The 11,801-nt window shown below is 42.1% G+C and overlaps 1 protein-coding gene across 2 annotated transcripts; it reads right to left on the reverse strand.

The window, feature by feature from the left end:
• Window positions 1-334: 334 nt before the first annotated feature.
• Window positions 335-11,527, reverse strand: LOC131126363 (dipeptidyl peptidase 9-like). 2 transcript variants are annotated; one of them, XM_058068810.1, is made up of 21 exons: window positions 11,361-11,527; window positions 9,852-9,933; window positions 9,530-9,768; window positions 9,212-9,324; window positions 7,722-7,895; window positions 7,326-7,494; window positions 7,111-7,221; window positions 6,852-6,980; window positions 6,708-6,769; window positions 6,535-6,635; window positions 6,274-6,451; window positions 5,431-5,590; window positions 5,254-5,333; window positions 5,014-5,166; window positions 4,756-4,891; window positions 3,853-3,998; window positions 3,599-3,745; window positions 3,363-3,515; window positions 2,929-3,071; window positions 2,662-2,773; window positions 335-1,211 (listed from the first exon to the last, which is right to left on the reverse strand). In XM_058068810.1, the coding sequence occupies exons 2-21, from the start codon at window positions 9,905-9,907 to the stop codon at window positions 1,119-1,121; spliced, it is 2,655 nt and encodes an 884-aa protein (XP_057924793.1). In that variant the 5' UTR covers window positions 9,908-9,933; window positions 11,361-11,527; the 3' UTR covers window positions 335-1,118. The 2 variants fall into 2 exon arrangements, with proteins under 2 accessions (XP_057924793.1, XP_057924792.1); XM_058068809.1 differs by having other exon boundaries at window positions 7,326-7,497.
• Between the last annotated feature and the right edge of the window lie 274 nt (window positions 11,528-11,801).

The following is an 11,801-nucleotide window of genomic DNA, read 5'->3' on the forward strand; positions in this document are numbered from 1 at the left end:
TTTAGCTTTAGTCCATATGTTAGATTAATGCCAACATGAAAGAGTTTCATTCTATTCTTATGCGGTAAATATTCTAACGTGTTAACTGAGTCCACCCCCTGCCTGAGGCTGAGCAGCATTCAGGTTACAAATAAATGGGCAGCAATTCCCAGCCATCACACCTATGTGTTATCAGCACCCCTATTATCAAAAGGTTGCCATGGAAACTGTCATCCACACAACTGAGGAGCACAGACACAGCCACTATTTGTGTTGCAATTAGCGTTATTGGTGTATAGTCAAGATACATTGTCAGGAAGACCGCAGCAGAAGAAAATTAGTGATTGATTCATCCATTTATTCATCATCATGTACAAATTGTATTCTGGTGGTACAAAGCTGTTGTAAGCCTCCAGTGATCAACCTTCTGTCGGCTGTATTGCAGTAAAAAAACAAAAAAAAGAAGCAAATACCGGTATGATCAATAGTCAAGAGGTACTTTGGCAAATATAAATTATGTGTTTAGAAGGCAAGCTGATATCTTGAGTAATGCGATGTAAGGGGACAGAACCGGGCCACAAGAGCAATGGGTGGCCTCTGTCAGCATTCATTAAAAATTATAATAAAAATCCATAAAAATATTTTATTTTAAACACACTTAAAACAGGTGGACACAGAAAGAGCCTTTCTTCCATTTCTTCATAGTTACATACACTGAAAGGTTCAGACTCACACATGTATGGAGATTTGCATGTTTCGGTTCATGTCTGCAATAAACTGTCTATGACGCATATATTATGTAGAATGTGTGCAAATGTGAATGTAGGTTTCCATTTTCATATCCGTGAACTGTAACCTTGTTCCTACTACTGACACAAGTGGGTAAAATAAGTGAATTTAAAGGATGTGGCGGGAGGGTTGGAAGATTGGGTACGGCGGCGAGAAGATGAGAGTGGACGTAACAGTCTGCACACATCATTCCGTATGTCTCTGTAAGAAATGGCCGTGTTGGTAAACAACACTCCAGACTGCCCACAAAGAAGAAGAGAGTGAACAAACAGAAGCGATGGTGTCTGATCGGGAGGAGGTGGGGGGCGGTAGAGGCGGGCGCTGAGCTGGAGGGACGACGTAGGATCATTTCAGAGGTATTGTTGTAGAAAGTGCAGCAGCATTATCTCGTAGTGTTCTCCAGACTCGGGGCAGCGAATACTGTGTCGCTCGTTGGGGTACACCTGGAAAGTTGACAGCGCGCATTTCAGTCGTCACTTATTACAGACACATTCAAAGGAGGTTATAGAAATCAAACTAGGATGTCCTTGGTCACTTAAACTTGAGTAGTCAGTGGAGCGCTTATATAGTAGTCAGTATTGTGCTATACAATTTACCATAAACTGAAAATGAGTCAACACCAAGCCATTATGGTCTATGTACAGTTGTTGCAAACAAGTGAGCACCAAGAGAGTCTTGTATAGTCGTGGTCATAGTGTGGGGCTGCACAAGTGCTACTGGCACTGTAGAGTTGCGGTTCTTTGAGGGAAATATGAATTCCAAGCACAATCCTGTCCCTTGAGAAAACAGGGCCCACTCCAGACAAGGATTCCAGACAAGTAAAACTTGCCAAGGAAAGTGAGGTGAGCTCAATTGAGCACCTGTGGGGTATCCATCCATCCATCCATCCATCCATCCATCCATCCATCTATCTTCATCCGCTTATCTGGGTCAAGGGGCAGCAGTGTCTAAGACTTCCCGGCCACCTCCTTCAGCTCCACCTCCCTCCCCAGGGAAGTGTTCTGAGAGATGCCCGAGCCACCTCACTGGCTCCTCTACATGTGAAGGGGCTCCTGTCAGGTGAGTACTGTATACTGTACTGTATCTTCAGGCAAAAGGTTGAGGAACTAATAAACAAATATCCAGGAGCTCAACTAGTGATATCATCACAGAGGGGTGGAAGATGATTTCAGTCACAGCCTGTGCAGCTTTGGTCAATCCTGGACCCAGGAGTATTAAGGCAGTGCTAGATAATAATGGGACTCAATAATGGCTGTGTTGACTTATTTTCACAGAACAGTACGTCTATACGGGACTGCTATGCCAGCTGTACACTGACTACTCTTAAGCCACATTTACTTTCTAAAGGTTTGCCCCTTGAGAGGCTATACTAAAATGGTTCATAAAATGTGAGGAGTGTGCTGAAATACTGAATGTAAATGATCACTGGAGCAACAGGAGACATTGTTACCTTGTTTATATAATATCATACTGTATTATAATAGTGTTCCCCAAAAAGATCAAAATATTAGAAATAGTCACAACTTGATGCAGTATCATGTTGACCCAAACATGAGACACTATGTTTCCCGGAGAAAAAGGTAGTCTAAACATTTATGCTTTTCTTCCTGTCACTCCCACACACACCACTGACATGGAGACACCCAATGGAAAAGGCAGCTCATATTTGGGCGAGTCAGTAAACAAGTGAGTTATGATGCGTTGATATAATGGTGAACTGTCAAGCAGCTAAGAAGATTTATACACGAAATGTTTCAAACTAAATCTCGGAAATAAATTTGATCCAGCTTATTTAATGACTCTTTTAAATCTATGTTGCCGTGTTAAGACATGAAGTGAAACCTATACTTATGTGAGAACATGATGTGTTGTCGTGTGAGGTGGGACAGTAACCTGAAGTTGATAGGGCTTCCCAGCACGGATTATCTGTGACACCAAGAAATTGGTGTGGAAAAAGTGCACATTTTCGTCTAGAAATCCATGTAGAATCAGCAAACGGTTGGGCCTGCAATGACAAGGATCATGTCCACGATCAGTCCTTGTATGCCAATGAGATTAATGGTCACGCTGATACTGAAATGGCTGATTAGTAAAAACAGTGTAGTCGTCACCACTGCAGTGCAAACTAAAAGTGTCATGAAAAGATGTGCGTCAACTGACTCGCTGGGCAGCTTGTCCACGTGCAGAGCCACAGAGCCTTCCTCGTAGCCCTGCTGGTTGTTTTCAGGCACGTCCATGTAGCGCTCGGTGTAGCCTGTGTCGTACGCCATCCACACAGTCACGGGGGCACCTGCGATGGCCAACTGACACAATGGCAACGACAGGCTGAGGCGGATAGGACTTTCAAGTGTAAAATAGGAAACCATACAGCAGTGGAATTAAACAAGTTTCTAGTGTGCTGTGATTGTTATGTGGCGACGCTCAACAACTCCTCAGCGTCGTGTTATGGCCTTGCCCAACACTGACACCATGTGGGCAAAGAGGTGTAACTACAACTTAGCCATTTTGTTAACAATAAACGTACTTTTGAGCCGTTACTGGTGCACCACATGGACACAAGAGTTCATTGATAAAATGTGCTAAGGCTTCCTAACCTTAAAGACATTTGGTCGCTGGATGAGGCCCATAAGAGAGAGGAAGCCACCGTAGGACCAGCCGTGGATGGCTACACGGCTTAAGTCAACAAAGTTAAACTTCTCTGCTACATACTGGAGGCCCTCCACCTGGTCTTCAATCTCCACCTGACCCTGGGGAGACGGTGTGATGATTAAAGTGATATTGACAGTATATTTAACGGGTTATTCTATATAAATACTGACTCTCAAGTTACCATTTTGTTTTTAAGTGCGCCTTCAAATTCAAGGCCCCTCTGACAGGACCCTCGCCCATCAATGACAACTACAACATAACCCAAAGAGGCCAGAGTGTTCAAGCGGAGATACTTCATCCCCTTGAAGGAGTTATTCACCAACTGCACCTGAAAACCCACCAAAAACAAAGCAGGACTATTAAAACCACTTAAGGGAAAACAAGAAAACAAACCAACACAGTATGACCTCCACAAGAGCGTTTAAGGGCACAAACCTGTGGGCCTCCGTACACAAACAGAACAGTTGGATGCTTCCTGCCGGGCTGCAGGTTGTGAGGCTTGTAAACCATCCCGTAAAGCTGGAAGCCAGACTTGCCAGGAAAGTCGAAAATCTCAGGTGGGTTGTAATCCCCTGGGCAACCTGGAAAACATTAACACATGGTTAACTGTTCCACAACAAACCAGTCTTCAGAACCATCTGGATGATGTCAGCAATGGAAATATAGCTATTACAATTGTTTGTGTGCTATTAATATTTGCATTACTACTTCTACAACTAATATGCACGACTGTTTTGGGATGTAAGACATAACATCTCATATTCTTCATAGATTTAATTCCCATACATCATGGAACAAATAGAGAGAAAAATATTACAACATATGAATATTGAGTGTTTTAAAATATGAGTATTTTAAAATAGGGAGTTACTTTTCACTCAACCTTTAAATTGTGTGGAACCCTGAATTTGCAGCATTAAAACAAAATCCAAAATGCACTCCTTGAGACTTGAGAGTCTGTTTACTGTCTTCTGTTTTGGTGTCTTGCAATCAACTTTGACGTAAAGGGCTCCAGATTTCTAGATGGTCAGGATTGTGCGGAGGACACTTATGAGGCTCAAAATAGCTGTCCTTGCTCTAATCAAGCTCGGCACAACACTTTGTCCCGCAGACTCCGGTTTTATTGATTGTTCCAAAATGAATGTCGCAGACTGGGAGGCAACCTTCACACTTGGCCAGACTACATTCCAAGAAAACCTCAACCTCTGTGTGCATTTAAGGTGGGCTGGAAATGTCTCCCGACATCAACAAATGAAATTACACTCACTACGCTTCTTAAAGACATAGGATACGTTTACAGTAACAATCTATTCTGGAACAAGAGAGGATCATATTTACCTGGTGACTCCATCATGCTAGCCCAGAACTCTGGCGCTGCGTGAAGGGGGTCTCCTTCTGAATTGGGGAGTTTGTAGACGTGAACACAAGGAGGTGTACTCACATTACTATAGTGGCTGACAAAAAAGTCAAAGTTCTGCAGAGTGAGATGGGGACAGAAAGCAAAGGAAGAGTCATTGAAATCAGTATGGTACAATAAAACTTTCTTATTATGAATGTTTTGTGGAACATCAATAATGGTCCTAAATATTGTCTTACTTGACTAACAGAGCAGCTATGAGAGAAGCCAGGTTTAGTTAATCTGACCACATCTCCGGGTGACTCATAGCTGACTACATAGAGGTGATGCTCCAGAGGAGTGTCTTTGGTGCCTTGGAAATACACCAACTTGGTAACCTCATTCACCCAGATCTAACAAGGGAAACAAGGCACAATTGTACAGTAAGTCCAGAATGAAACCTGCATGTATACATCAGACCAGGATGGCTTTTGTCTTACCTTTGAACCATGTCTTGCAAGCACTTCCCATTCTCCACTGGTTAATGCAAACTCCTCCTTGACTGCACATTTAAATTGTCCTGGTGGACCAAAATCATAAAAACAATCAATATCTTCCTCGGCGTTGTCAAAACCAAATAAACTAGAATGAAGGCACTAAAATAACTCACAACTTACCTTCTATGTGCTGGTATTCATCTGCCCATTGGTAGCAGCTAGGTTGTAACAGAGATGTGATTTTGTACAGATGACTGAAACCCATTTTGGACTCATTTATCCAAATGAAACTAAACTCATCTTCTGTCGTCTGAATAAACGGATAAAATATATCATGGACCTGCAGAGAGAAGCACAGGAACAATTGCAACAATTACAATCAGTTAGGCAATGAGAGAGATCTTTTAATATTGTGTATTTTACATAAGCTAAATGTCATACCAAACATATAGATTAGGGGTGTCATAAGATCTCCCGAGATTAAAATGTGACAAAATTTCTCTTGATTCCTTGTGATAGTAAATAAATTAATCACATGATAAATTAAAACAAAGCGGCCAATTCTGCCAGCCTCCACTTTTTCTCCACTCTCGCCTCCAGAAGTGGAGGCATTGTTTGCATTGGTTCAGCACCTGAACGCTTCATCAAACAACAGCATTCCAAACAACAACGGAGTGAGACCTCTTGTCAATCATACAACTGCTTTGTCTCTGCGGGGTGAAGCAGGGCCGCTAGCATGCACACACAGCAGTGCAGCAAGGGAGCCTCATAAGGAGCAATGCAAGTTTATGTAGAAGACATTAGGAGGGGGAAAGACGATTGCAAAGCCAAACCAGTTAAATAAAAATCAGTTTGTCCCGTCATATTTTCTCATTGTACTTTTCTTAAAATTAATGGTAAAATCTTGTCTTGTCTAGTTCCCGTGGACCCAATCTTGTGTATCATCTTGTCTCGTGTCTGGTGACACCCTTACTGTAGATACAAATAGTGACAGATGCAAGCGCACATTGCGAAAGGACCTACATTAATCCAGACGTCTGTGGTCTCTTCATAGATGACATATGGTTGTGTGTTACTGGGGACTCCCTCCAGACTGGTCTGCCTCTGAGCTGGGTCATCTGTGACTGGGATGAAGAGAGCTGGAGGTAGCAGGACCAGCTGCAGTTTTCTCTGACTGCGGTCCAGCAGCACTGCCCAGCCACTGATAGGGGAGGGGATCAAACCATGTTTGGAAATATCTGTTCTAAGTGGAAGTGGAAGTGGAAGTGGAAGTGGAACACATACTATTTGCCGTCACTTGTCCATCCTACCCTAGCGATGTATTCTGTCCCTGGAAACAGGGAGGTGAAGGGGACCGCCAGCTCTTTATCGTGCATGCTCGTGATCTAAAAGCACACGCACATACACACATTTAAATCATGTGCTGAAAAGGACATGGAAGAGAAAAAATGACTTACTCTGCCTTGATAGTCTGTCTTGATCTCTGCTAATTTTAGTGTTGCTTGTGGATTTTTGCTTCCTGAAAAAATTCCCCAAAAGTTTACATTTGGTATAAGATGCGATATTCATCATACTGTATGTGTGTGTGTGACAGCACTAACCTGTGCGAGGGTATCTGTATGCATCGGCTTTGCGCTCTTCCAGTGCTGGAGATGGAACATGAATAATCTCTACTTCGGTCTCATCTACCTCCTCATACAGCAAATACACTGTTTTTCCTCCACTCGAGTCTACGGGAACAATTATAACACTTTGGTCATTTGAAACAATGCCCAGGCACAACATAATAGACTCTATTGGTTGAAGAGTATGATATGGCATTGTTAAGAAATTAGCTATGTTGAGCTATTAACCGCTGACCTTCTACAGCTGAGGGATTCCACCAGTAGCCAGTGAAACGGTCAAACTCTTCTTGGATGACGAATGTTGCAACACCTGCAGACTTGGGGTCTTCTTTGACATTATCCACACCTGGACCAGGGTGCAAGTGTAAAGGGAAGAGAAACTTGTATCACACCAGCCCAAGCCCATGTAAACAAACCATTTTGGAGGAGTTAATGCATTTGAGTTCAGACCTTTGTGACAATAGGTGAGTCTCTTTTCCTCTCCAGTCTTAATGTTGGCTACCCACAGGTCATTATTGTTGATGAAGGCTATGAAGTCAGGGTTGCCCGGGCAGATCTTTGGGTCCATCCGGGTCCCTGAGCACTGGGTCTTAATCTCAACGGGCTTTACAGGAGCAGACTGCTAAAACCAAGACAGAGAAAAGACATATTTGAATTCGTAGATTAAGGAAGAACTTCATTTATTCAAGCATGAAATTCAATTGACAACTCAACACAGTGATGCTCGGTTTGCACCAAGAAAGCAAAATGTACGCCAGTGGAACTGTACAATCATGTGGCCAGGCCGTGTGCTTCACGGATCCTTCAATGTGTGCCTAAAACCATGTAAAACAGCAGTGTACTCACAATGAAGCCATTGTTGCCACCGTCCCGGCAGTAAAACAGGCTATTGCTGGCCTGGAAGAGGAACAGACCGGTCTGTGCGTGGTAGTCATAAGAGGTGATACCAAACGCTCCAAGACGTTTTCGCTCCCTCAGTAGTTCCTCCTCTCGGGAGTAGGCCCCTTGGTGTGGTGTTGCCTTAAAGAAGCAGCAGATGTTTGATTAGCACCAAAATCTATGCATACATTTTCTATGCCACTTATCCTCATTAGAGTAGCGGGGGTGCTGGAGCCTATCCCAGCTGACTTTAGGCGTGAGGTGGGGTACACCCTGGACTGGTCCCCAGCCAATCACAGGGCACATATAGACAAACAACCATTCATGCTCACATTCATACCTATGGACAATTTGCATAATATGCATGTTTTATAAACAGTATATTAGCAGACTGTAACCACTAGTGTACAATACACAAAAATATGTGAACATTTAGAAATATACTTACTTGTCAATCGATTACAATTTTCTATCAAAACTAATCCCACGGTGTCCATAATTAACCTTTATTTGAAATGTTTGTGGGTCAAATGTTTGTCGGTCTAGTGGTTAGCGCGCAGACCTCACAGCTAGGAGACCAGGGTTCAATTCCACGCTCTGCCATCTCTGTGTGGAGTTTGCATGTTCTCCCCGTGCATGCGTGAGACTAGGGTTCAATTCCACCCTCGGCCATCTCTGTGTGGAGTTTGCATGTTCTCCCCGTGCATGCGTGGGTTTTCTCCGGGTACTCCGGTTTCCTCCCACATTCCAAAAACATGCTAGGTTAATTGGCCACTAATTGTCCATAGGTATGAATGTGAGTGTGAATGGTTGTTTGTCTATACGTGCCCTGTGATTGGCTGGCCACCAGTTTAGGGAAAAGCGGTAGAAAATGAATGAATGAAATGTTTGTCAAAATAAATGTTTGCAAAAACACCCAACAACTAAGTTAAATTCAAAATAAATATTGACAGCAGGTTGCGTGCGGAGAAGACAGTTGAGTTTGCACATTGTTTTGGTGAGGTTCGGTTGACAGTAGCCTATTTTGTTTTTGCAATAAAAAGATTGTTGATCAACCACCTCCTCGCCATCCCCGGCAGATGTTACAATACAGTCTTTATGCTTAATGATGGTAGCGAGAGTCAAGCAGTTGAGACAAGTGCAGTCACTACTGAGCACATAGTGTATTAGGGTGTTGTGTTTATGGACCAAAATGTCATTTTTTAAATTAATTCATGGCCGCATGTACGTAGCGAGGAAACAACATTACACGGAACGTCATGAATCGAGGACCACCTGTATTCCCATCCCGGCTGATTCACACTAAGCAGTGAATCACAACAGCAGACATTAAATGCCACTATCTGATGAAGCCATCAGGACCACATCATCAACAAGTAGAAGAGATGTCGTGACATGTGTATAAAGTCCCATCAACACTCATCTACTTTACTGTGGCTAGGAAAATGTGGATTTACCTGGAAGTGATCGAGCATTTGTTTCCAAGACAAGACTAAGAGAGACTCTTTACGAATCTTCTTGGGGATTTCTGAGTAGAGCAAAGAGTTCTCTCTGCTTCCGTAAGGCATTCCTGTAAAATGTACATATAGGACAACATTTTAAAGACGAGGGATTAGGAGAAATTTAATGATGTGATTGTTGTCATGTCATGAGACAAATCACATTTGTGCCAAAAACATTTCTGCAACCCAGGAGACGGAAGCACAATGGAGTGATTGATGAAAAGCACAAATCACTAAACTGTGCACAACATGAAGACGTGATGAAAGACTTACCGAGGTAGTATAACCGGTGGGAATGGGGAGCATTTTCATCCTTCTTCTGCACAAACTGGAAGTCATGGGGTGCCTTGTTGGCGATCATGCCTGAATACTTCCTGCTACAGTGGATGATGTCACGAAGTCCTTCCCAGGAGTGTTTCTCCACAAAGAACTGTGAGGGAACGTCTTCCATCTCCACCACCTCTGTGCTGTCTGAGAGGCCGTCCACAGCCGTCATGCTGACTGTCACACAACTGTATATTGGCCAACACAAAGACCCGATGAGTGGTGCAAAAAGTACTTCACTTGAATAACAACACGTTCAGAGATACCGTACCTTTTCCAGATACCCTCTTTATTCTCACAAAGCTTGACCTTCTTGACTCTATGCATTCACCGGTCAACACACCTCTCGAACCCTGCAAGGTGTGAGCAGCAAATCCTCAAATAAAGACAACAAACCTACAATTGCCTGCTTTTTAAACAAGACATTAAGCTCCAGCAAATAGTTTCTGCTCTTCCTCCTTTTAATTTCCCTAACATCACTCCACACAGCATGTCCTAAAAACATACGAATGAAACAAAGTAAACCATTCACGAAGATGTTAGACGGCACAGTGGCTTAAAAGAAGAAAATATTGCAAAAAAAAGTTTCAGATTTGGTTGTGGAGACAAAAATATTTGTCTTCAGATCTGAGTACAGTGTAGTGTACCATGTTCAAGCAATTCTCCACATTCCTTCCTTTATAATCTGAGTTGGGTAAGGGATTAGTGTGAGGAAAATTGAGGAGGGAAAACTGTATACTCGGAACATTGTCGTCACTCCTGCCTACTGTGATGGGTAAATATATCCAAATGTAAATATGATATAATATATTGTAATACTTTATAGTAATATTATACTGTACATAAAACTCATAATTATTTCGGTCAGCCAATACTTTTAGTTTTACACTGTATTTGGGCAATTTACTGTTCACGCTGCACTTTACATTATGTTGTTCATATTTGGTGTCTATTATATCTATTTATTCTCCACATTATTATTATTATTATTATTATTTATTATTACTTATCTTCTTTTGTGTCTGTTATTATATGGGAGCCAGGCAACGACATTTCGTTGGCAATTTCACTACTGTGTTTTTGTGCAATGACAATAAAGGGAGTCTATCTATCTATCTATCTACCTGGTGTCCAACAGTGGGATGTATTTCAAGGACCATATGAATGAATGTACATATTTTCTTCTCAATGTTGTATGCATCATTTTAGAAGAGTAATTCATTTACCAACTTAACATCAGCGTAACCTTACAAACATCCCTAGTTGTTTTTATGTCTATGTGGCAAAAATTTATAACAGGGAATGGAATTTTTTTTCTTGACACAGATCGTCTTACTTGATGAACGAGGTTAATGTAAGGGTGGGATGCAACTAAATTGCAGCAATATCACGACTGTTCAGATCAAGCTAGTCGACAATAGAGCTTTGTTCGCTGTTTTATTTACTGACACATAGGAGCGCCGGTAAATTGTGAGTCAAGTGTTAACATTCTGACACAACGATTAGATTCATCTGCCAGTGGATGGTAAAGGTTAAAGCTGTGACTCATGTAGCTATTAAGTAGAGTGTATTGTGAATAAATTCCCATTTTGCCTCATTTGACACAGGCGTTATCTTCTGTCATTTACGCTCCGGAGCTATCTAGCTAACGATTGCTACCGTTAATTTAGCGAAAAGCTAGCTAGCCGCAAGCTAATGCTAAGTGGTTTCGGGTTTTGAGTAGAAACGTGCGCCAATGTCGTCCATACAAAACAAGCCATAATAAAAGGGACATACTTACCAAGCCGCTCACAATTTTTTTAAACCAGACGTGAGGCTTTATTAGCTTAATATTTTCACAGCGCTAAAGGTTGTATCCATTGCCCAGAGTGGCCACACAAAAATTCAGCTTGCTCTCAAACCGGAAGAGACAGGAACGTTTGTTCGGGTGTGTACACAGCCGGTCCACTTTCGGGAACGCACTGTCACTCCCGAGAGGCTCATGGATGTGACTCTTCATTTACTGTACTCCTAATCGTGGAGCCGATTCTGACTCACTATGGCTAGAATTGGAAAACTATGCTCAGCTATATTTTCTTCTAATACACGGTTTTACTAGTTATTTTAAACGTTTTGTATTACTATTTAAATGTGATGTGCAGTTTAAAACTTTGATATAGAAATGCAGCATCTGAATTTACCAATTTTTAAACACCAACAAGTGTGTTTACATAGTTATTGA

Source organism: Doryrhamphus excisus, chromosome 3 (genome assembly GCF_030265055.1).
Source record: "Doryrhamphus excisus isolate RoL2022-K1 chromosome 3, RoL_Dexc_1.0, whole genome shotgun sequence".
In the NCBI taxonomy this organism is placed as follows: domain Eukaryota; kingdom Metazoa; phylum Chordata; class Actinopteri; order Syngnathiformes; family Syngnathidae; genus Doryrhamphus; species Doryrhamphus excisus.

Bases quoted from the DNA above. Each gene is read 5' to 3' on its own strand.
- LOC131126363 (XM_058068809.1), bottom strand. From the start codon at position 9,907: ATGCATAGAGTCAAGAAGGTCAAGCTTTGTGAGAATAAAGAGGGTATC. The intron at 7,896-9,211 runs GTAAATCCACAT...TGCTTCTTTAAG, and splicing joins AAATGCTCGATCACTTCCAG to GCAACACCACACCAAGGGGC. The intron at 2,774-2,928 runs GTCAGTTGACGC...TTGTCATTGCAG, and splicing joins GTGGACAAGCTGCCCAGCGA to GCCCAACCGTTTGCTGATTC.